At 35.8% G+C, this 25,015-nt stretch overlaps 1 protein-coding gene across 5 annotated transcripts in view; it reads right to left on the bottom strand.

Annotated features, from left to right (window-relative positions):
* KAT6A (lysine acetyltransferase 6A) overlaps positions 1–25,015 on the bottom strand; it is a 116,259-nt gene that overhangs the window by 36,568 nt on the left and 54,676 nt on the right. For 4 of the 5 annotated variants that reach the window (XM_058720527.1, XM_058720530.1, XM_058720529.1 and 1 more), the window contains 6 exons: positions 20,496–20,604; positions 16,253–16,368; positions 15,576–15,657; positions 12,993–13,128; positions 11,323–11,639; positions 5,425–5,543 (listed from right to left, as the gene is read on the bottom strand). In XM_058720527.1, the coding sequence (XP_058576510.1) occupies positions 5,425–5,543; positions 11,323–11,639; positions 12,993–13,128; positions 15,576–15,657; positions 16,253–16,368; positions 20,496–20,604 (879 nt within the window). The remainder of the gene's footprint in view (positions 1–5,424; positions 5,544–11,322; positions 11,640–12,992; positions 13,129–15,575; positions 15,658–16,252; positions 16,369–20,495; positions 20,605–25,015) is intronic. The other variant, XM_058720532.1, reaches the window with a different exon arrangement.

Genomic DNA, 25,015 nt, shown 5'->3' with positions numbered 1-25,015 from the left:
TATGAGGTTAGGAGATTTGGTGAACCTAGTTTATTCCATTTCTAATAAATGTTCAATTCTTTATGCAAAGAAAAAAAATATTTTAATAGCCCACATAGATTTCAAAATTGCTCTGTTAACTTTCTACAACCACACACACACACACAAATTCTTCAAAATTAGCATTAAAATTAACATGGAAATATAACATGTTCTTTGGTGACACGTAAAAATCATTGTATGTATTTCAGAAAGGTTGCTATGCTCCAATGAGATGAGCCAAATACAAATGCTTCTTTTTGGCGGTGGAACTCTTAAAAAAACCATTTACTCTAAGTCCATAAGATTACTGTAAAAAAAATTCCATAACAAAAGCTTATACTGCTAATTTTTCATGCTTTTATTTTCAGAGGTGGCTCTTTTTTTTTCCTTTTATGAACATATTCATTGTATAGCTAATGAAACACAGTACCAGGTAAATGATATTCTTACTTCTCCTGAAACTAAAACAAAACAAAACAAAAAACAATCAAAACCAATTAACAGGGCCCCCTTTTTATAAACATTTCAATAATTCTTGACTGACTTAGGTAACGCACCACACAAAACCTAATTACTCAATAAAATCCCTCAAAAGCAAATACTGGATTTGCTTTTTTGGGCACATTTCCTATGAGATGGTAAGCTCTATGAGAATAAAAAATATATAAAATAAAATTGGTTTCAACCCACTTTCTCTATTCCATGAAGTCAGAGAACATGGGAGTCAACCCTAGTGTTCTCTTGCTCCCTCAAACAACACAGCAAATCTATCACCAAGCTCTACTGATTCCATCTCCAGAATATATTCTAAATCCATCCACTTCTCTCCCATTTCCACTGCCATCTCTCTAGTCTAAGCTACTGTCTTCTTTCAGTTGAACCATTGAAAAAGCCAATAAATTGATTTCTAAATTGATTTCTGTGCCTTCTCTTGCCTAATTCCACTCCATTCTTCATATAGTGGCCAGGAAAAAACATTTTTTAAAAAAATTTATTTATTTATTTTGAGAGACAGAGAGAGAGAGAGAGAGAGAGAGAGAGAGAGAGAGAGAACAAGAACACGACCAGGGTAAGGGCAGAGAAAGAGGGAGAGAGAGAATCCCAAGCAGGTTCCATACTGCCAGCACAGAGACGGATGCAGGGCTCAAACTGACAAACCGTGAGATGATAACCTGAGCCGAAATCAAGAGTCTGATGCTCAACTGACTGAGCCACCCAGGCACCCCAGGAAAAAACAAATTTTAATGTAAATATGATCCTGCTATTTCCTTGCTAGAAATCATTCAATGGTTTCCTACCACAATTACAATAAAAACCCAAATCCTAACTTACCTCTTCAATCTCTCTCTCCAGCTTCATTTTATAGGGCTTTTTTATTCATCGTACTCAAGCTATACTGGCCTTCTTACAGTTCCTCAAACTTACCAAGTGCTTAGGTACCTCAGAACATTTACACAAGCAGTACCCTTATGTCCAGAACATTTCTTCTTTCTAGCTCTTTGCCTTGCTGACCTTCTACTCATCTTTTAAGTGTCAGTCTCTGTGTAAATTATTACTTCCCTAAAAGAGGAATCCCAATATCCAGCAATCTAGATCAGGAAGCTCCTGTTATAATCTCTTGCTGCATTTTTATTTTCTTCCTATTAGCTATCAGTTTGTAATTACAGATTTATTTATATGATTGTCTATTGTCTTACTTATGCAACTGAAAGCTTTGTGAAAGCACAGTCTATGTCTTTTTGTTCACCCTACAGCTCTCATAGCATGCCAGGCACATGAATACTAAATGAATGAACCTCACGGACAAATACCACCATCCTAAGAATTTTAGTGCACTGCCAATGAAAATAAGGACCAGTTAGAATTTAAATATCTAGCTGTTTATTTCCATGGTGCCGATATACACATGGACAATCACAAGTTTAATAAAATGTGCAAGAAACACACAGTTAGTTAGATTACTGTTGATACAAATTTATACTGTCTCCACTTGGCCTCAGCATCCCTTTTAACTCTTTCTATCAATCTTTCTTTCTGCAACCCTATTATTCCAACCCCTGCCAACTAGACATCTAGACTAGAGGAACAGCAATCCAGGCAGAGGGAACAGTAAGTACAAAAGGCTCCCAGGCAGGACAGTGCTTGGTGTGTCTAAGAAACAGGAGGCCTGTTGCTGGAGTAGAGTGAACAAGGGCCAGAACAAGGGGAGTAGCTAAAGAAACAGGCAGGCACAAGATGATACTGGGTCTAAAGAAAAAGGAAAAAAAAAAAAAAAAAAAAGGATAAAGACTTTGGTTTTAAAAATTCTAAGCAAGACTGAAAGACATTAAAGATTTTCTGTGCAGAGAAGTGGTATGATCCAACTGAAGTTTGAAAATATTTACTCTCGGCCCTGTATAAAGAATATGGACTACAGACTGGGGTGAGGGACAAAAGTAGAAGCAAGGAAATTAGTATAGAGATATTACAATAGCCCAATCAAGAGAGAATGGTGGCTTTGACTAAGGTAGTAGATGTGGAAGTGGTAAGAAGTAGTCATAAGCTGTATATATTTTGAAGGTGGAAACTATCAGGATTTCCTGATGAATTAAATATGGAGTATGAGATAGAAAAAGAGAGAGAAAAAAATCAAGACTAATATCTCACTGGACCTGAGCAAGTGAAAGGGCAAAACTGCCATTTACTCACATTCTCCAGTAAAAGAAACCACGGATTCTTAGAGAAATGGCTAAATCGACAGCCAGAACAGTAAGACCCTGGAACATATTGCTGTGGTCAAAGGTAAGTAAGAATGATTATATATATAAACAACAAATCATTATGTTGGGGCACCTGCGTGGCTCAGTTGGTTAAGTGTCCAACTTCAGCTCAGGTCATGATCTCATGGTTTGGGAGTTCGAGCCCTGCATTGGGCTTTCTGCTGTCAGCACAGAGACAGCTTCAGATCCTCTGTCCTCCTCACCCTCTGCCCCTGCCCCACTTGTGCACACACATTCTCTCTCTCTCTCAAAAATAAACATTAAAAAAAAAAAAATCAAATCATTATGTTGTACATCTGAAACTAGTATAATGTTATATATCAGTTATCTCAATTAAAAAAAAAAGAGTTGAACAAACTGGACAAAGTAAAAAAAAAAATGACAGAGCCATGTCAAAAGGACACAGGAGCAGGCTTGAAAAAGCTCCCCTACCCAAATGTGGAACAATTTTAAGCATCAAAACAAATATTGATAGCAACAAATTATAAGTCATAAGAATCTTCAAGTCTAAATGAAATGAATAAATGGAAAGAAAAAAGGACCTTCCTTACACTAGAATGCCAATTAACAGACATAAAAGGAATGATGAAATTAGAATATCATCTGTTTAATAACCAACAAAGCAACAGTTTCAGGCAAAAATCACCACTGGATGCTAAATCTAGTGGATAAAAGTTTGATAAGAAATAGGGTACATTTACGTGGTTTCAAAGTGTATTGCAAGATATTTATAGAAGGAAAATAATTTTACAGGGAAGCAACATGGCATAATACCACCTTAACCAAGTGATCAGAGTTAGCATCATTCGTAATAGGACAAATTAATACTACATACCTCCTGATATCATGCAGAGAGGAGGACACATCATCTCTATAGTATTTCTGGCAAAAGTAGATCACCTGAATCTAATCATGATGAATCATAAAACAAGCACAAACTAATGGACAGTCTACAAAATACATGATTTGCGCACTTCAAAACTGTCCAGATCATGAAAGATAAAGACTGAAGAGCTGTTCCAAGTTAAAGGAGACTAAGGAGACATGACAACTAAGTGAAACACATGATCCTAGACTAGATAAAACGAACCAGGGCAAGTTGTTTTCTTTTCCCCCTTTTGCTATAAAAGAACATTAGTGGTATAACTGCTAAAATTTGAATAAAACCTCCAGGTTGGATAATATACTTTATCTGTGTTAAATTCCTGATTTGATGATCGTACTGTGGTCATGTACAAGCACGTCCTTGTTTTTAGGAAATACACACAAATAAGTAAGAGTAAAAGGACATTAGCATTATGTCTGCAACTTAATCAGTAAAAAAAGTTCTTCAAAGGAACTACTAATTCCTTCTTTGAATTCCCACTGAACTCCATGTGAATTTCTACTATAGTACCTATAGCACTTTGTTTTACTTATTGGTAGGAAAAGAAATGTGCTTTCAGAGGTTAAACAACCTTCCCAAAGTAGAAGTTAGTAAATGACAAACTACAAATTGAATGAAGATCTATCTGACTCAAAGTTAACACTCTGTGAAATCATAAGATGGTAGAATGCTCAGTAAATGTTTGCTGACTATTCATATTGTTATATTTAAAAAATACAGAATGATCTACATAAACAATCTATGCACAAATAGGTTTCTTAATCCCAAGAATTTCACCTGCACAACAGGAATCCCCAGTGTCATGCTTATAAAACTATAAACTCTTACTTTCAAGACAAGAACTCAACTTGGCTAACATAGTGAGTTGGTGGCAAAGCAAGAAAAAACACAAGATAAATGAACTTAATATAGAAGAGCCTTTATGATCTAGCCCTGTGCTTTTCCAATCTCATCTCTTGTCATTATCTACACCCAGTGTTCTTTATCCTATGTGGAAATTTATTCCCACAAGTTAGTGAAAACATGCTTTGTTTTCCCCCATTTTCAAGTCTTTGCATTTTTGGTCCTTCTGATTATATAGGACCCCATTCCTTGTCATCTGGATCAATTCCTACATATTCTTTGTAAGACCAGCTCAAATAGTATTTCCCATCAACGAATCCTCTGACCTCCCCAGGCTTAGACAAATGCTTGCTCCCTATTCTTCCAAAACACCATGTACCCTATAATTAAACTTTTTACATGAATGAAATTATTCATTTAGTCTCTCCAGGACTATACTTGAGAGAAGGAATCTTGTCATTCACATTGGCTTCTTCAGCATCTGAAGCCTAATCAGGTTCTTTGTCTATACATTTATATTTTGCTTCATGTCCCAAAGGATCAAGGCAAAAGCAGTTAATAAATATTTACTGAAGTAATGAAAATGGGTGTTTTATCACTTGAAAGGAGCTTGGTTTTTGTTTGTTGGTCAAATCCCAAACTCTTCTTCATACATAAGACAGAAAATAAATACACCAAACTCATTTAATACTGGTAGTCAGAAGCAACCTGTTTATCTGCAAAATCAAAGAAGTCACAATGTTTAAAAGGAATACCTTAACAAGCAGAACTACATATATGCACAAACCACATCTGTCTGCAGATCAGATGGATGAATAAATTGCTGTTACTTACTGCTCTATCCCAATACAATTAATCCTGTTTCTCATTCACGACCAAAGTATTTAATTGTCCACTCTGCATATCCAACTTTACCTGCAGTGCTTGTTCTTGGATATCACGAAATAATTCCATATCTTTCTCAGTCATGATTTCCTGGCTCCCAAAAAGCCGTTCCTCACTTTCTTGTTTGCCATCCCAGCCATCCTGATTGTCTGCACATAAAGAAAGGGCTCACATGTTATTAACTTTATCCTTAGTTTAATACATAATTAGGAAACATTTCAAAAGTGTTGATTTCAGTTTGAAGACCTTAATATTATAAAAGAAGAGGATACAAGTAAATGGACACCTAGAAAGATGTATCAGTAAATAATATGTACATATTCTATCTGCTTTATGATGGAAAATCTGAACTGTTCTAAAACTTCTTAAAATTATCACATAACTAAATTTCAACCTCATCAAGACATTAGATTTTAGTATAATATATATAAAAGTTTGATGAGCACCAAGTGGTGATGTATGGAAGTGCTGAAATACTATATTGTACATCTGAAACTAGTATTACACAATTTTATACTGTGTGTGTTAACTAACTAGAATTTAAAATAAAAACTTAATAACAATACAAAATCAGAATAAAGGTCTAAGGAATAGGAAACCTACTTTGAAATAATCTGAATATAAAAGTTTTACTATGAATTTAACATATCAACATTCAAATATTGCTTATTCATACTTCAGTAGTATGGAAGAAGTTTATGTTTTACCAGGACATGATTTTCATCATATGGGACCAAAACAGGGAAAATTTGTTCCTTTTATAATTCTCAATGATTCCACAATCAATAGAAGGCCAGTACATTCTTATCTCAGCAAGAAGATAACCTTTGAAATAACTACCGTAACTCCCCACACATTCTGGGTGCCGTTTTAAATAAAGCAGAACTCCACAAATCTGAGGATCACAGATGATAATCCTCAGGGTAAGTATGAGAAATTATAATAAACATCCATAAATGACGCATCTTCCTCAGATGGGCAAGGAAATTCATGAAAGGAGTACTGGAGGGATTATGTAGATCGTTATCCTCTGCATTTGAATATGGCACTGTTGACCGACGAATTTCCTCTTTGTAGGAGTATGGCTGAAAAGACAGTTCTTTTCAAATTAAATAGACATATAGGCTGTCAACAGACACCTGTGCACTTAGTATAAGAAGAACAAGGACAAGAACTAACTGCTGAAAATATTCCCAAATTGAAAAATATGTATCTGAAGATCCTTTGTGATTTTAATGCCCCCTAGTGCACGACACAGATGGATGCAGGCACCAATCTAGTACGGCATTCAGTAGCATTCTATCATATATATGGTGCAGATTGTTCCTTAAACTCTACAATTCATAAGAAACTTACAGAGCCAATTATAGCAAAAACTCACACCAATGCAGAAAAGTCAATATTGATTCTCCATATACTTTACACATTTGCTCTAATTATTTCTATTTCTAAAACTTTCCAGGAGATTCTTATAATAATCCATCTCCAGTCAAACAGTTTATTCAAAAATGGCTTTCATTAGAATCTGCTTTAGATTCTTTCTTCCTAAGCCCTAAAGGACTTGTATATTTTCTTAGATAAACATACTCAGACTGGAGCTACAGTGTACATGGCTGATAAAGACATGAAAAGTACCTGAATGCTCAAAGAGTAATTAGTTGATTGCCACTCTGGTGAAAAGCCAATCAATACAAGCATAAAAAGAGGGAACTGATAATGATGAGGATTTCCTCTCTTGTGCTGGACCAATCAACCATTTATATAAGCAGGAATGAAGAAGCAGTGAATACAACTACCAATGGGAAATTCAGAGGAAAGAAATCAAAGCTAAGAAATTCTCTTGCAGTATATTAGACACTCACTACACCTTTGGCCGTTGTGAACCAAGAATCCATTCTCATTCTTCTACTTTCCTGAGAGACTTTTCTACTTACTTCAGAGGGTCACATTCTCTAAACTCAAGGCACTAAATAGCAACGAGACCAGTTTAAGCTTTAATTATCAAGATAGATAATCAAAATTTTTCTCCTCTGATTTGAATTACCTGCTACACTATTAAGTCTTCTCTACAGATCTTTTCTACCTTGAAAACTAGGGACCTTAGCCTCATATTTAAGTATGAAATGAATAAAAGAGGGGATGTTACAACTGATACCATAGAAATACAAAAAAATCACAAGAGACTACTATGAACAATTATACACCAAAATGCTGGGCCTATTTGGAAGAAATGGATTAACTCCTAGAAACATATGACCTACCAAGGCTGAATCATGATGAAATAGAAAATCTGAACAGGCCGATTACTAGTAAGGAGACTTGAATGAATAATCAAAAATCTTCCAACAGGGGCGCCTGGGTGGCGCAGTCGGTTAAGCGTCCGACTTCAGCCAGGTCACGATCTCGCGGTCCGTGAGTTCGAGCCCCGCGTCAGGCTCTGGGCTGATGGCTCGGAGCCTGGAGCCTGTTTCCGATTCTGTGTCTCCCTCTCTCTCTGCCCCTCCCCCGTTCATGCTCTGTCTCTCTCTGTCCCAAAAATAAAAAATAAAAAAAAAAAAAAAACGTTGGAAAAAAAAAAAAAAAATCTTCCAACAAACAAAAGCTTCACTGGTGAATTTCGCCATTCAAAAAATACTTAATACCAATCCTTCTCAAACTCTTCCAAAAAACAAAATGGGGAACTCTATTTTATGAGACCAGTGTAACTTAACCAGACAAAGAGACCACAAGAAAAGAAAATTACAGGCCAATATCCCTGATGAACACAGATGTAAAAATCCTCAACAAAATACTAGCAAACCAATTTCAACAATACAATAAAAGGGTCACACACCATGACCAAGTAGGATTTATTCTAGAGATTCAAGGATGGTTCAATATCCCCAAATAAGTCAATACGGTACACCACATTAAAAAAATGAAGGATATAAGTCAGGTGATCATTTTAACAGATGCAGAAAAAGCATTTGACAAAATTCAACCTTCATTTATGATAAAAATGCTCAAAAAAAGCAGATATAGAGGGAATGTACCTCAACATAATAAAGGCCATATATGATGAGCCCACAATTAACATCAACCTCAATGGTGAAAAGCTGAGAGCTTTTCCTCTAAGATCAGGAGTAAGACAAGGATGCCTATTCTCACCACTTTTATTCAACATCAGATTGAAAGTCCTAGCAGAGCAATCAGGCAAGAAAAAAAATAAAAGGTATCCAATTTGGAAAAGAAGTAAAACTTGTTATTTGCAGATGACATATAGAGAAAACCCTAAAGACTCCATAAAAAAAAATGTAGAATAAATGAATTCAGTAAAGTTGAAGAATATAAAATCTGCTGTATTTCTATACATTAATAATGAACTACCAGAAAAAGAAATTATGAAAACAATTCCATTTACAACTGCATCAAAAAGAATAAAACACCTAGAAGTAAATTTAACCAAGCAGGTGAAAGACCTGTATGTTGAAGACAAAACACTGTTACAGATATACATAAGACATTAATGAAGGCAATTAATGAAAAAAACAAATAAATGGAAAGATATTCCATACTAACAGACTGGAAGAATATTGTTAACATGTCCACATTACGCAAAGCCATCTATAGATTCAATGCAATTCCCATCAGAACGCCAATGAGGTTTTTCACAAAAACAGAAAAAACAATCCTAAAATTTGTATGGAACAACAAAAGACCCCTAATAGCCAAAGCAATCTTGAGAAAAAAAGCTCCCTGATTTCAAACTACATTACAAAGCTATAGTAATTAAAATAGTACAGTATTGGCAGAAAAACAGAGATCAATGCAACAGAATAGAGGACCCATAAATAAACCCATGCATATATGGTCAATTAATTTACAACAAACAAGGTGAGAATATACAATGGGGGAAAAGATAGCCTCTTCAATAATGTTGGGACAACTGGACAGCCACATGTGAAAGAAGGAAGCTCTACAACTCTACTATACCGCACACAAAAAGTAACTCAAAATGGGTTAAAGACTTGAATTTAAGACCTGAACCTGTAAAACTCCTAAAAGAAAACATAGGTGGTGAAGTCCTCAACAGTTCTTAACAATTTTTTTTTAATCTGATACCAAAAAGCAAAAACAAAAGCAAAAAACAGTAAGTGGGACTATATCAAACTGAAAAGCTTTTGCACAACAAAATAAAAAGGCAACACACTGAGTAAGAAGATATCTGCAAATCATATATCCAAAAAAGAGTCAATATCCAAAATAATAAAGAACTCATCCAACTCAATAGCAAAAAACAATCTAGTTAAAAATGAGGAGATCTGAACAGACATTTTTACCACCACAGACATAAAGATGGGCCACAGGTACACGAAAAGATTGTCTACATCAATAATCAACAGTGAAATGCAAATCTAAAACGCAAGAAGGTATCACCTCACACCTGTCAGAATGGCTATCATCAAAAAGAGTAGAAATTACAAGTGTTTGTGAAAATGTGGAGAAAAGGGAACTTCTGCACTGCTGGTAGGAATGTAAATTGGTGCAGCCACTATGGAAAATATTACGGAGGTTCCTCAAAACTTAAAAATAGAACTACCATACAATCCAGCAATTCCACTTCTGGGTATGTATCCAAAGAAAACAAAAACAATTTAAAAAGATATGTACAGGGGCGCCTGGGTGGCTCAGTCGGTTGGGCGGCCGACTTCGGCTCAGGTCATGATCTCGCGGTCCGGGAGTTCGAGCCCCGCGTCAGGCTCTGTGCTGACAGCTCAGAGCCTGGAGCCTGTTTCGGATTCTGTGTCGCCCTCTCTCTGACCCTCCCCCGTTCATGCTTTGTCTCTGTCTCAAAAATAAATAAACGTTAAAAAAAATTAAAAAAAAAAAAAAAGATATGTACACCCCCATGTTCACTGCAGCATTACTTACAATAGCCAAGATATATAAGCAACCTAAGTGTCCATAAATAAAAAAACTGCAGTGTGTGTCTAAGTGTATAATCTTATTCAGCCAAAACAAAAACAAAAACCTAGCAATTCCTAACCCAACCACCAGCTGTGCTGAAATGAAATAAAGTGGGTATGTTGCAAAACTAACCCCCCAAAAAAACCAAATCGTGCCGTTTCTGACAACATAGACCTCATTATGTTAAGTGAAGTCAGACAGAGAAAAACAAACACCATGTATGCTGTTTGTATGTGGAATCTATAAAGAAAGAAAGAAAGGAAGGAAGGAAGGAAGGAAGGAAGGAAGGAAGGGAACCAAACTCCTAGATACAGAGAACAGAACAAATTGGTGGTTGCCAGAAGAAGGGGGTAAGGTAGAGGGTAGGAGAAATGATGAATTTTTTTGTTTTTCAGTTTCAATAAATTGAATTTTAAGTAAATAAATGAAAAGTAGGAAACAGCCTGATACATAAGTAAATTATCTGAAGCTGTAGTTCTCTCTCTTTCTCTCGTTTAAAGTATAATTCACGAAAAATTACAAATCTATTTGCCAAGATTTGAAGTAGAAAAATTTTGGTCTTTTCTCTATACTTACTTGATCAACAGTATTTTATCTACCCACATTCTAATTTCTTTCTGGAAATAAAGCAAGCATCATGATGCTCCTCACATGATTTATTTTGTAATTTATGAAATGTAAAGATATTCTTGACTTAAGGTTATACCTTAAATTTCTATAGGAAGATTCTTTGTGGTTCTACCAAAAAAGCACCATCTTTTTCCTACGAGCTCTTATTTGTCCATTCTTGCAACTTCATCTTCAGCCTCTCAATTTCTGCCATAGTTATTACCACCTTACTTTCATCTAAATAAGTATCTTTAAGATCTTCTTCTATTCCATAACCAGTGTTTAATAATCAAATAAACCTATTCCAGATAACTAGTGTTATTTCAAATAATGCACTTGTGGAATACATTTTGCTTCTAAGTGAACTTTTACCTGTGGGCCAATCTGAAGTGCTTGATTTTCTGTTGCCCTTTTTCCTGATTCTATATTGCTCAGAGTAATCTACCACTTCCCCTCGAGGTTTCCGCCCATCAGGGGAAGGGGTGAAGAATTTGGTAAGGCCATCAATGAGCCCTTTGGTTTTCTTGTTGAACTTCAAGGGGTGACTGCTATCTCTGCAGAAGTCCAAGCCATCTATTCGCTCTAAATATCCTTCTTCTGATGACGATGCTGATTGGCTGGAGAGAGTGATTTTACGTTTACGACCCCTTCCAGGACCAGTTCGAACTTTGCTGAAGGGACCTTTTGATCTAAAGAATCAAACAGGGAAAACGGTAACTATTAAAAAAGAAATTTTTAAAAGGTTTCTATTAAATATATAACTTGTAATTGGTAAATAACCTATGGCTTTATTAAAAAAAAAACCAGTTAAGAATATTCCATAAATCATAAATACTATAGGGAATGAGAAATAATATTGTTATTAGAAATATCTACTTCCAGGAAGCCTAATATTTTATAGCAAAATGAATCCTAGGTTGGGAGTCAGAAGCCATGTTTGACTCATAATTCTGCCACTTTCTAGCTATACCTCTTGGAGAAATCACATTGTCTAAACACCAGTGTCTTCATCTGTAACATGAGAGTTGGACCAGATGACAACTAAGACCCTTCCAAGTATAAAGTCTCATGATCTCTGCACCAACTCAGAGTTACACTTTACCTTTAAACACAAGGATGTATTACCCTCTGAAAGTCAGAAATCAAAAGATTATCTCATAGGAATATTTTAAAGCTTAGATTTAAGATTTAAAATATGAACTACAATACTGGTGCTACATATTTCAAGCTGCTAATGCCCATTCCTTTCAGTTATTAAGACTGTCATCTTTAAGACACTCTTAAGTGTAGAAAAGGTGGGTAAAATGTTTAATAGAGGTTTATAGGCTTAAAGATATTTTGCATATTATCAAAGGGGAATTACTTATAGAAATACTCCATAAAAAAAAAAACTACTACTGAATCTTGCCCCACCTCCTCCAGACATAGCCCAGTTTCCTAGTCCACAAGGGATAATTATATACCTGATTTCTGCTAATAGATGAAAAACACATTATTTTATTTTACATCAGGACACAGAAATGCGACTCAGCTATGACCTCAACAGAAAAAGCTATGCAGTGATTTGTACATCTAATATAAACTACTGAGACTACATGAGAAATCTATGAAATGCTATAGCAACATAATTTTTTCTTTGTTTACATAAGAGGAACAATATAAGACAGTGGCTGAGTCAGACTTTGGTGCCAGGCTACTTGGGTTTTAATCCCAGTTCAACATTTATTACAAAATGTAGTTTCCTTATTTCCTTCTTATTTGAAAAATAAGAGTAACAATAGTATCTACTTCATTTGGTTGTTGGGAAAATTAAATGATTAACACACTGTAAGACACTCAGAACTTTAATAACTTTGTTCTAACTTTATTCTACTGAATAAAGAGCTCTTTATTAAGAGCTCAGTAAGTATTAGCCCTTTTTATTACATGAAAGTGACAGTTGTAACAACTGAAAATTTTTTTCATAAAGCAAACAAGTGACTCCTACACTATAGACAAACCCTATTCTTTTCTCCCCTCACCTTGCCACAAGTACAACTTACACCGTGTTTTGTTTCTTTAACCTGTTTTTTGGACGTCCTATTGGGTTAGCATAGCGCCGTTTTATCTGCGCCGCCTTCTTCTGTAGAAGTTTTCGTCCTTTTTTCCTAGGTCGACATATTTGACATATCCACATACCTATAAAAAAATCAAATTCCACATAAAAGCACAATAGACACAGATACACTGAAAGAATTCAGATACTCTAAGCCAGTAGTTCTTAACCACTTTTAGGTCAAGAACGCTTTTAAAACACTGATGAAAGCCCCCTAAAAAAATAAACATGAAAATATACACACACAAAATTCTACAAATGATTGGAAAAGACACACAAGTATTCTGAAGCCCACATATGGTTGAAGTCCACTGATCCTCAGGTAAAAAAAAAAACCATGGTCTATACCTGGCACCCAGATTCTACAAGAAAAGAAGCCAGGTTTCCTTAAGTAATAGATGATTCCAGGACTGAAGCAGGGAAAATACTGGATAACCTGAAGCATCTCATGGTGCCAGAAAATGGAAAAGTATTCAAAAGATGAGGAAGGCATGTCAAAAGGACCTACAAGCCAACTTGAAGGAGCTCCCAATAGCCAAATCTGGGTCATTCTGAACAAAAAAAAAAAAGAAATAATCATGTCAATGGATTATAACCCACTGAATAAAATAAATACCCATCAGTCCATAAGAATATAAGTAATTGAATAAATAAATGGGAAAAGCGATAGCTCTTCTTTACAGCAGAATTCCAATTAGTAAATACAGAAGGGATGATGGAAGCTGAAAAATCATCAATATGCAAACACCAAAGTAAAACTGGTACAAACAAGAATCACTGATGGATGCTAAAGTCAGTGCAAAGAGGAAAAAGAATAACTTTAAGGTCAGGTTTCTTCTGTAATCAAATGATCAAAGTTAACATTACCAGTAATAAAACATATTAGTATTATACACCTACACTACAATGCACTAAGAAGGGCACAGTATCAATTCTGTGGTGTTCTTGTCAAACTTCATAATCTTAATTTAATCATTATAAAGAAAGAGACCCAAATTGAACCACTTTCTACAAAATCGCTAATGAGTATTCTTCAAAAGTGTCAAGGTCAGGAAAGATAGTCTAGGGAATTAACAGACTGGAAGAGACCCATGATGATTAAATGCAGTATGAAATCCAGCACTGGATTTTGGACCACAAATTCAAATAAGGTGTATAGATTTACTAATCGTGTCATATCAATGTCAGTTTCCTGGTTTCAGTAATTGTACTACACTTTTATAAGATGTTGACATTAGAAGAAGCTGTGTAATGGGTACAGTAGGAAGTCTCTGTACTATTTTTGCCACTTGTCTGTCAGTCTGCAATTATTTCAAAATAAAATGATTCCTGCTTTAAGCTGCTATAAAACTTCTTTTGTAGGCATTAAATACAAACAAATGAAGTCCTAAGAAAATCTTTCTTATCTTGAAGGATTCTCAGAAGACCTGTTACCCAAACTTCCAAGTAAATGGAAAAGGTAGCAAAGGGGGTGACATAAGAGTGACATAAGAAGAGACTCAAGTTAAGATTCTAAGTGGAATAACTTAACTATACCTAAGGTTGAGTCCCTTTCCATCCACAGGAAAATTTTTTCTGAGCAGAAATTATAAAATACTCTATAAGCATTTTACTTAAGAAACCTGTTAAGTCACAAAAACAGAGTTAAAAATGGAATTTATGATAAGGCAAAGCAGGAGACACTAACTGGTTTTGTTTTTTTTTTTTTTTTTTAAGAAACTATAAGCATATAATAGGATGGAAGTTCAACCAACAGGCAGTTACATCCCAACCAAATACTTGTCAAGGAATAGGAGTCAAAAGAATAGGGGCGCCTGGGTGGCGCAGTCGGTTGAGCGTCCGACTTCAGCCAGGTCACGATCTCGCGGTCCGTGAGTTCGAGCCCCGCGTCGGGCTCTGGGCTGATGGCTCGGAGCCTGGAGCCTGTTTCCGATTCTGTGTCTCCCTCTCTCTCTGCCCCTCCCCCGTTCATGCTTTGTCTCTCTCTGTCCCAAAAATAAATAAAAAACGTTGAAAAAAAAAAATTTAAAAAAAAGAATAGAATACACTAAGCTATATTCTTATGATTTAACACACAAAAATTATCTGTTTACAAATTATTTTATTAAAAAAAAAGGCTCTAGGCCTTTCAAAAGTGATGAACAGTGAAATAACCAATATTTATATAATCAACATGATCTAATACAATTTCATTTCTTCCTTTATAGAAAGAGGTATTTCAAAATTACATAAGGCATGTATTTTGTCCTCTAGCTATAGGACTGGCAAATACTCATAAATGAACCACTTCACTCTCCATGGATACTTAAACATTGAAAATAGAGGAAGATAATAATGAATCCATACACATAGGAATGTCAAGATGCCTAAACAGACTGTCCCCACCTTTAAGGTGCCAGCTCTCTTCCTACTTATACAACCCCAAATAGAAAGACGGAAATTATTCTTTCATTTTAACAAAGTAGACAAAAAGTGCTTTCACGGACATGCCCATTACAGTGCCAGTCTGACTTCAGGAAGTATTTCTCACCTTTTGGCATCCGGGTGAGTGGCGGATCACAACACTCCATGTGAAAACCTCGGTCACAGGAATCACAAAAGAGCATATTATCCTAAAAAAGAGAAGGGACAGTTCTGCTTAACCTTATGAAACAAAACACATCAGGATCACGGCTTCATAAAACCTAGGAAGCTTCAATGATCTCACAAAGATGACGAGCTACTATAGTAGTAAAAGTTTCCTTAATTTGCATTAAACTGAGTAAATGGACACTCCAAGTTAGCAAAAAGTTTTGCTTCATCTAATCTTTAATAAAGAACTACAGTTTCATAACTTTCAGATATAAGCTAACTTTAGTTTGTTCTAATGGAAAAGAGAAAAGGATGATTTGTAGTTAATACACTGACCATTCCTAAATGAATGCGCCTCCATAATACTCAAACAAATTTCAGAAGTATTTCTTTAAAGTAGCTTAGTCTTTCTGCAAACATAGAATTAAGGTGTTTTAGAAACTACCTAGAATAGAAAGAATCCAAGTCTCAAATACCAAGTATTCTAAACTAATGATGTGTAATTGAATGGGACCAGTGTTTCAAATTCTGCTGGTCCAAGGGAATGAAAAATAATCAACAAAACTTTGAGGAAAATATTAGGTGTACACTCTACTTCTACATGAAATAGTCACATCAGAAAGCAAGGATACTCACTGCATTCTTGCCTTGATCTCGACAGGAGCTGCACGTTTTACACTCAATGCACTGCCACCGTAAGGCCTTCACTCTAACCGTTAATTCAGGGGAAAACTTTAAACAGGATGGATGACCTAACAGGAGGGGAAAATTCTCAAATGAAACAATCAAGAATCATTTTGTAATTGTATTAAAGGAATGATGAAGAAAAAGGCAATTACCTTAAATCAAAATATATATCAAAGAAGAGATGCCCTTGGAAGCTTGCCATACATGTCTCATCAGGATTTGGCATTCCAATTCAGTTGTACTGATGCTAAGTATAATTTAGTACACCACCTCCCCAATATGATTATAAAACACCTGACAAACTCCTAACTTGTAATAAGCCTGCATTAAAGCATCATGGGTATACACATGCTTATACGTATACCAATACATAATATGCTCAGGTCATTTCTGGAAGGACACAAAAACTGTTTGCAACTATAATGTCCTAAGATATGAAACTATAAACATTTTGATTTTTAAAATATTTTTTATAAATTTTATTTATTTATTTTGAGAGAGAGAGAGAGAGAGAGAGAGAGAGAGAGAGAGACCGACCCTTGAGTCGGGGAGAGGCAGAGAGAGATAATCCCAAACAGGCTCCTTACAGTCAGCACAGAGCCCAACTCAGGGCTCAAACCCACGAACCATGAGATCATGACTGAGCCAAAGTTGGATACTCAACTGACACAGCCACCCAGGTGCCTCAAAACTATAAACATTTTGAATAAGGATTTTACCTTTCACTTTATACCCTTCTGTGCTCTCAATTTTTTAGCAATAACGTATTACTTTTATAACTGAAAATCTATTTTTATTAAATCCCATCATTTAAAGTGAGCTACTTCCTCATATTTTAAGGCACTCAAGCTAAAAACTAATACCTAAACAATATTTCTATTGTGATCAAAATTAACAGCAACAGAAAAAATTTTCCTCTTCCAAAAGAGTTAGTATCCGTTTGATTCTCAAAATTTTAGAAAAGTAAATCTGCCTTCACTCTGGGAAGATTTGTCCTTTTCCTCTAAAAGTTGGTTATGTTTATTTTTCTTTGGTGAGAGAAAAGCCTGGTTATTTTTTCTCCTCTCTCTTCTATTCCTAAATTTCTCTTTTATGAGATGATATGAAGTTTATTATCAAAATATCACTGACATTAAAGGAAAATGGGAGAGGAAGTGTAAAAATCTTATTCATAATCTCCTCGTCCTAGATTAGCCATTTCCTGTTCTACTTTTCCTTTGTAGACTTCCTAAAGGTGCTTGCATGGTTTTAATTATAGAGTACATACAGTTTTGTTTTGCTTTTCTTCATCCTTTTAGTCAAGTAAACTTTATATTCTTTAAACTATAACCTATAACCTACCTGACACTACTTCCCTATTGTTAACTAATTAAACTACTACCTGTAATAGAATACAATGAATTATTTTATATCTACAGATTCTTCCCTTCTTTTATTTATTGACTTTGAGAGAGAGGGAGAGAATACGCAAATGTGAGCAAGGGAGGGGCAGAGAGAGAGAGAGAGAGAGAGAGAGAGAGAGAGAGAGAGAGAGAGAGAATATCCCAAGCAGGCTCTGAGCTGTCAGCATGGAGCCAGATGTGGGGCTCCATTTCACGAACCGTGAGATCATAACCTGAGCTGAAATCAAGAGTCAGATGCTTAACCAATTGAGGCACCCAGGTGCCCCATCCTTCTTTTAAATTAATTCCTTAAAATAAATTTCTGTAAGTGGGGTTGGTAAGTGAAATGAAAGAAACATACCAGCAAAGTACCAACGTTTTAATACAATTTCATCAACTCTAGGTTTGGGTTCTTTTATCTTTCAAATTTTATTATTATAAAAGTTATAAAATGGCTTTCACTGCTGCACTGGTGTGCATGCCTATAATTACTTGGGTAAAATGTTTTTTTAATATGTTCAACAATTAACTTTCGTTCATAGGCTCTGCCCTTTGACTTTATGCTAGAAATGTAAGCACGCTCTTCATAGCTTTTGGCCCTTTATCATATATAATGCAATTATTTTCCCCCCAAATTTTTTACTTTTTAAAATTTCGGGTATTTTAGTTCTCACTTTGGTAATATCAAATATCATATACTTAACTATGTTCATAGTTTTCTTCCTTGCCTACTGTAATAGTCAGGCTCCAAGCTGCCCTCCAAACGTTCTTGTCTTCTGGCAAGAATACCAGTTGACACCTGTGTAGTTCCCTCCCACACAGAATAGGGCTGATTTGTGTGCTGCAATGACAGGCTAAGGCTAGGTAACAAAAGATATTGCCGATTCCACCTTGCTACCTCTATCAGATACCTGCTTAGGGGATGCTGTGGGCAATTCATTTTTTTTTTTTTAATATGAAGTTTATTGTCAAATTGGTTTCCATACAACACCTAGTGCTCATCCCAACAGGTACCCTCCTCAATGTGCTGTGGGCAATTCATACAGCCCTATGAAGAGGTCCACATGGCAAAGAACTGAGGCTCCCTGTCAACAGGCAGCATTAACATGCCAGCCAAGTGAGTTATCATGGAATGGAAGCCTTCAGATAACTGAGTACCAGTTAAAATCTTGATTGCAACCTCATGAAAGATTCCAAGTAAAAATGACTTAGGCAGGCCATTCCCAAATTCGTAACAGGAACAACATGAATTAAAAACTTTTGTTGCTTTTAGCTGCTATGTTTTGGGGTGGTTTGCTTCTATAGCAACAGATAACCAATAGTTATTTATTCTACTAGTTCTTTAAAAGTTCCCTCTACTGTTTTCAAATTGCAAAGAACTCAGAGACCACCCCAAATATAATGCTTCTTAGAAGACAGGGGTATACCACAACTCTCCTTCCACCCCCATTTTATTCCCACCTCACCTGAGTAGATTTTTATCTGTTTTATGTATTTGGGCTCCCATACAATTTCTTAAGGGTGCTCCTACTAAAATAGTTTGGAAGTCAATGCATTATAGGACATGTCACTATATTTTCATCTAATATTTTATGATTTTATGGTTTATATTTAACTGTAAAATCCATCCCAAGTTCATTATGGTTTGTGATTATTATGCTGGGATATGGTCACCTACCACTCAAGATCCCTTCCCACCTTCTTTTAAAGCCTTCTATCAACAAAAACCAAAAAGCTAAAAACTGTACTTCCTAGACTCTTTTGCAGCTTGGCTCTAGATATGAATTAACTCCTACCAACTGGATGTTTGAGTGACTTTTTGAAAGGGAGAAATGAAACAAAGACCACTTTTCTTCTGGTACTGCCAGTACCCAGCCACTTTTCACCTTCGTGGCCATCCAGAGGTAAATGTGGCGATGGCCAAATTCAGCCTTTCAATATCCAGCTACAGCCCAGTAGTCCCCTGCTTCCACCTCTTCCAGATAGAGACAGATATAGTGACTCCCCTGGTGGATCACTTCTGCGATATTCTAAGATCAGTCCCTAAAGCCCAGCCTAGAGCTCTCCTCTTCAGCATTTCTAATAATTTCACAAATATTTTGTTCTCACATTAAATTTCTTTCCTCTTGAAGTATCTACAGTGATTTCTGGTTTCTTGACTAAATCATGGTTGTTATAGATATAAACCACTGAAAATTAAGCCAATGATCAGAGATAATGTTGATTTACTAAGGCCTTCCTACAAAAACTTTTAAGTTCTGAAAATATAGACCAAGAGTATCTCTAGAAGTGACAAACTAGAAGAGTCTTTGCAAAATCTTTTTTAGACCTCAGGATCTCACACAGCTCACTAAATTGCAGTGTCAACATTCCATTTCCCAATGTGACACATGTAAGTTTCTATCAAGAAGAACAAACGTGTTATCATCCCCATTCTATTCATAAAGCCTGATGCATAAATCAAGAAAGATAAGTAGTGATTATTAAAGAAGCTAGCAATAATTTCAAACTGATTGCTGTGATTTGAACAGATGTTTGATAGTCAAATATAAAGATCAACAAGAAAAAATAAGTCTGTGGAAAGATTTTTATAAAAAACAAAAATCCGAAACTAAGACCTGATTGAAATTAACTGAATAAAACATGTCAACTATACATTTAAATCCCTCCCTCGCCTAGAAGATTCATCTCAGTTACCTAAAACCAGCATCAAAGTATTGTTTTATAAGGATCAAGGATACCATCTCAGTTAAATACACTTCCCTCCTGCCTGAGAGCATACATCAGAAGGAATAAAGGAGATTACATACCACTGTTGCCACAGTCGGCACAGGAGATGAGTTCTTCTGGCTTCTTTTCTCGGTTTTGTTCTTTTGTACCAAGACAGAAACTACAGATGGGGATTGGTTCAGCAACAGGCTACAAAGAAAAAAACAATTCACTCAGGTACGAGTACTTTATTTTCAGTATTAATTCAAAGACATTAAAATTACACTTTTAAATTCCTATGAGAGTTACATGTAACCAAGACAACTGTATCACTCTCCTAAATTTCCAACTAAGTAAGGGAGTTTTAACAAAGCCTGCTTTGGCTGGGCCTTTACAACTAGTCCTTCTAGTGACAACTTTGGTCCAAAAAAATCACATACCAACCATCATTTTCACTCAGAAACTTAATGACACAATATGGACTGGACAAAGCAAATCCTTCACCTAAAACAAAAAATTCAACTGAATTAGGCATAAGAAATCACAGTATCAGACCTTAAAAGGTATGTGGTGTCAGAGAAGTGATAAAATGTGCAGAAATAAACACCATACAAGGCAGCAGACCTTAAGTGGTAGAAGAGACAACCAATAAGTACTCTGTACAAGTATAAAAGATAAATTTCAGTTGTGGTTTGGAGGAGAAGGGTTGAAAGAGGAAGATAACATGTATTAAGTACTAGTACTAGGCTATGGGATTTTGAGAAGTTTGTCCAAGGACAATAGACAAAACAATTGTTAAAACTGGGTTTAAACCTAGGCTTACATATGGCTCTACAACGCTACCCCCTTCCCCTCCAGCCCAAAGGATGGAGAGAAAGGCAGTACAGGTAACATAAATAAGATAAATTTAGGTGTGCAGTCTGATAAAGCCAGTGCTTAAAGGATATGGTTTCTGTCATAAGTGGTAGTAGAGAGGGTGGGTAGATCACTTCAGTTTGTGAAGACTGCCACTGAATGTCTTATAAAGTTGGATTTTACACTGCAGGAAGAAAACAATAGAAGGCTACTGAACCAAAAGAAAATCACCTGTATTTGAGCAAAACATCCAGTAGCAATATCAAAGATGAATGAGGAGAAACCTAAAGATGGATAGAACATTTAAACAATGACCACAATAGTCTGGTGAAGACAAGAACCTGAACCAAAGCTAAAAAAAATGGAACAGAAAAAACAGCTATGGACTTAGAAATAAACTAGTTGTGGAAGGTAATAGAAAAGGAAATGATTTAATAAGACTGACTTAATGAAAAGATGGTGTGAAAGGTAAGTCATTTTAAAGAAGAAAATCAGAAGAAAACCAAAGATGCTGAGTCTGATTTTAGATGTGTTTAGCTGGAGGCAATCTCAGTCAAATCTCAACCACTTATATGGGAGAGAGGCATAAAGAACTCAAGATTCTTTTAGACAACTGGTGAAAACAGATAAAATGTCTGTCAGTGCTATTACAGAAGTGTTACAATGAGAAACAACAGAGGAATCAAGCGGGGGAAATGGGTAGCAAGGAAAGGTTTCCCAGACTTAAGTTCTTCTGGAGGTACTTGACAGGGAAGGTGTTCAAAGAAAATATAGACTCAAGCTTGAGAGGAGGGGGATGAGCTTAGTTTGGGACTGACTCATGGAGCTTAAAATGCCTATGGAGCATCTATGTAGCAATGCCCATGGGCTTTGTGATACAGGAATCTGAAGTCCAGGAGAATGGTTAGTCTGGAAATAACCTAGAAATCATATACCTATAAAATGGCATTAAGATTCTCAAAATTGAGGAGTTCTCTCATGGAGAACAGGTAGAAAGAAGAGACCTAAGGTCAGAATACCAAAATTTAAGTGGCTGTTAGAGGAAAAATCCTGAAAAGGAAGTGGATTAGTGAAAGAGTTGGATGGTACATCAATAATGTCCAACACAAGCAAATTAACAGTATTGCTCAGCCAAGAGACGAAATGAGAGATGAAAAGCTGGAAGTTGTCTTAATAATTGTGGCTGTGGTAAAGACTACCACATCCTTTCTTTAAAAAGGAATATAAAAAAGAACCAGGGAGTAAAGTTAGGAAAGACTTCACTGAGTAGAAATTGGAAGTAAACACTAAGTGAGAAGACCAGCCACAGAATGGAAGATATTAACAACATATTTAACTAACAAATGGCTCACAGCCAGAATATATTAAGAACTCTTACCTGTCAGTATGTAAAAGACAGACAATTCAATAGAAAACTAGGCAAAAGTCTTCACCAGGCACTTGACAACAGCAGGTACGTAAATAATAAATGGCCAATAAACATAAGAAAAGATGCTCAACCCATTAGCCATCAAGGAGGTAGAGCTTCATGAACGGCTAAAATTATAAAGACTGGCAATAGTTAAGTGCTGATAAGAAACTAGAACAACAGAACTCTTAACACTGCTGATAGGAATATAAATTGACAAAACTACTCTGAAAACGATTTGACAGTATTCACTAAAATTAAAGGCATATCATATGACTCAGCACTTCCATTCCTAGCAATATATCCACCAAATGAAGCACACACACATATGTACAATAAAACATACACAAAAATGGTAAGAACAGCATTATTCATAACAAAATTTACTCAAACAAAAAATTACCCAAATAACCAGCAATGGGTGTACAGATAAATTGTGCTATATCCATAGAGTATTAAACAGTAATGAAAATAACAGTTAACAACGTGGGTGACTATTACAAACAATGCTGAATGAGAGAAAAGACACAGAAGACTACATACTGTATCATTTTATTTATATAAAGTTCTAAAACAGTTCTATATAGTTATAAGTTGAGACAGCAGTTACCTTTAGAGAGAAAAGAAGAGGCAGTGAATTGGAAAGGGACTCTGAGGTGCTGATAATGTTCTTTTTCTTGACCTGGATGGTGGCTTCATGAAGGCAACACTGGAGTTTGGAAATTAGAATAGGCTAGAGAGATTTAAAAGGCAGCAACATGTAGGTGATAACTGACAGCACCTGGTGAGCAAGAGGAGTGAAGTTGTAGTAAAAATGAACAAGGAGAGGGGATTGGAGAAGTGAGACAAAGTCTAAGCAGAAGAGTATGGGGGCAGGGGAAGAGGGGGGACAAGAAAGGACCAGTCTGAGGGAAAACAGAACGAAGAGGAAGTCCTAACACAAGAATTTCAAGAAGCAGAGAGCAACCAACAATCAATTTGGGGAAGATAAAATATCTACTGGATTGCACAACTGAGAAATAGTTGGAGACCTCACTAATAGTGAGCCTTTCTCAGGATAGGATTTGTCTTATCCTATGACAGGATAAGAGCTAAAGTCATAGGAACCAAGAAACTGCCATGAAGGGACAGAAAACAGTCAGGATATGGCTTAAAAAAATGGCAAAAGGTTTTGATGTGTTCTAGGTATTTAAGATGCAAAAGACTAAACCTATTTAAATGTGGAGAAGACGACACACATGGTCAGAGAGATTCAAGAAACAAGAAATAACAGGAACATATTTTATGGTTAAGGTTTAGAGCTATACTATTCAACATGGTAGACACTAAACCATGTGGCTATTTAAATCTGAAATAAAATAAATTTAATTCCTTGGTCACACTAGCTACATTTCTAGTGCTCAACATTCACATATGGCTAGTGATTATGGTACTGGACAATACAAATATAGAACAGTTCCATCATTACAGAAAGTTCTACTGGATAATTAATACTGGTTTTGAAAAAAGGATGAATTTTAAAGCAGGGATAAAGGGACTGCCCTTCATAGTATAGGATGGTATCAATGCACACTATTTGTAGGTGGGATATGGTGGGAAAAGGGAAATGCTGAGGGTGCTCATTTCTGACAGATTCATTATTTCTGGAAAATAGGAAATAAAAATTGCCTGCCAAAAGTGGGAAAGGAATTGGCTGGATAGAGCAGGAGAAAGTGAAAGCTGACTGAGAAAACTGACAAGTGAGATTGGCTGGGTCTAAGAGCAAAGATAGCAGAAAAAAAACCCTCCTATCAAAATGGAAAGTGGACACACATTTTTCAGGCAAGAAAGAATCAGAAAAATATGTTATTAACATAGAGAATAAATTCAAAATAGAAGAGAGAAAAGTTGATGGAGTTCCTACAAAATGCCCTCTATCTCTTCACTAAAATAGAAGACAATGTCACTTACTTAAACAGAACTAGACCAGTATGAGTTTGGGCATTTACAAAAAGCAAAAAAAAAAAAAAAAAAAAAGGCTGGAAGTCTCCGTGTGGAAGATGATAGGGAATCAATTAGTGATGGAAAATAAAACTGTCAATCAGCCCTAACCACACAGCTAAGATCAGAAAGTGTAATTTGTAGTGTTTCCAATCAGAATAGTTCTACATCTTTCCTTAACTCCTCTGCAGCCTTGGACTGATAAAATCAGAGAGCTGTAGACTGATGAGATAAGCCAAAGGGTAAAGTCTACTAGAATGCAAATGCAAACACAGCTGACCTTTGAACAACATAGTTTGAACAATCTGGGTCCACTTATAAGTGGGTTTTTTACAAGTGTATGTTGTTACCTTATGATTTTTACTTTTTACTTTTTTC

Source organism: Neofelis nebulosa, chromosome 3 (assembly GCF_028018385.1).
Source record: "Neofelis nebulosa isolate mNeoNeb1 chromosome 3, mNeoNeb1.pri, whole genome shotgun sequence".
Lineage (NCBI taxonomy): Eukaryota > Metazoa > Chordata > Mammalia > Carnivora > Felidae > Neofelis > Neofelis nebulosa.
Note: the sequence above shows the minus strand (reverse complement) of the source record. Positions and strands in the feature narration are given on the sequence as shown.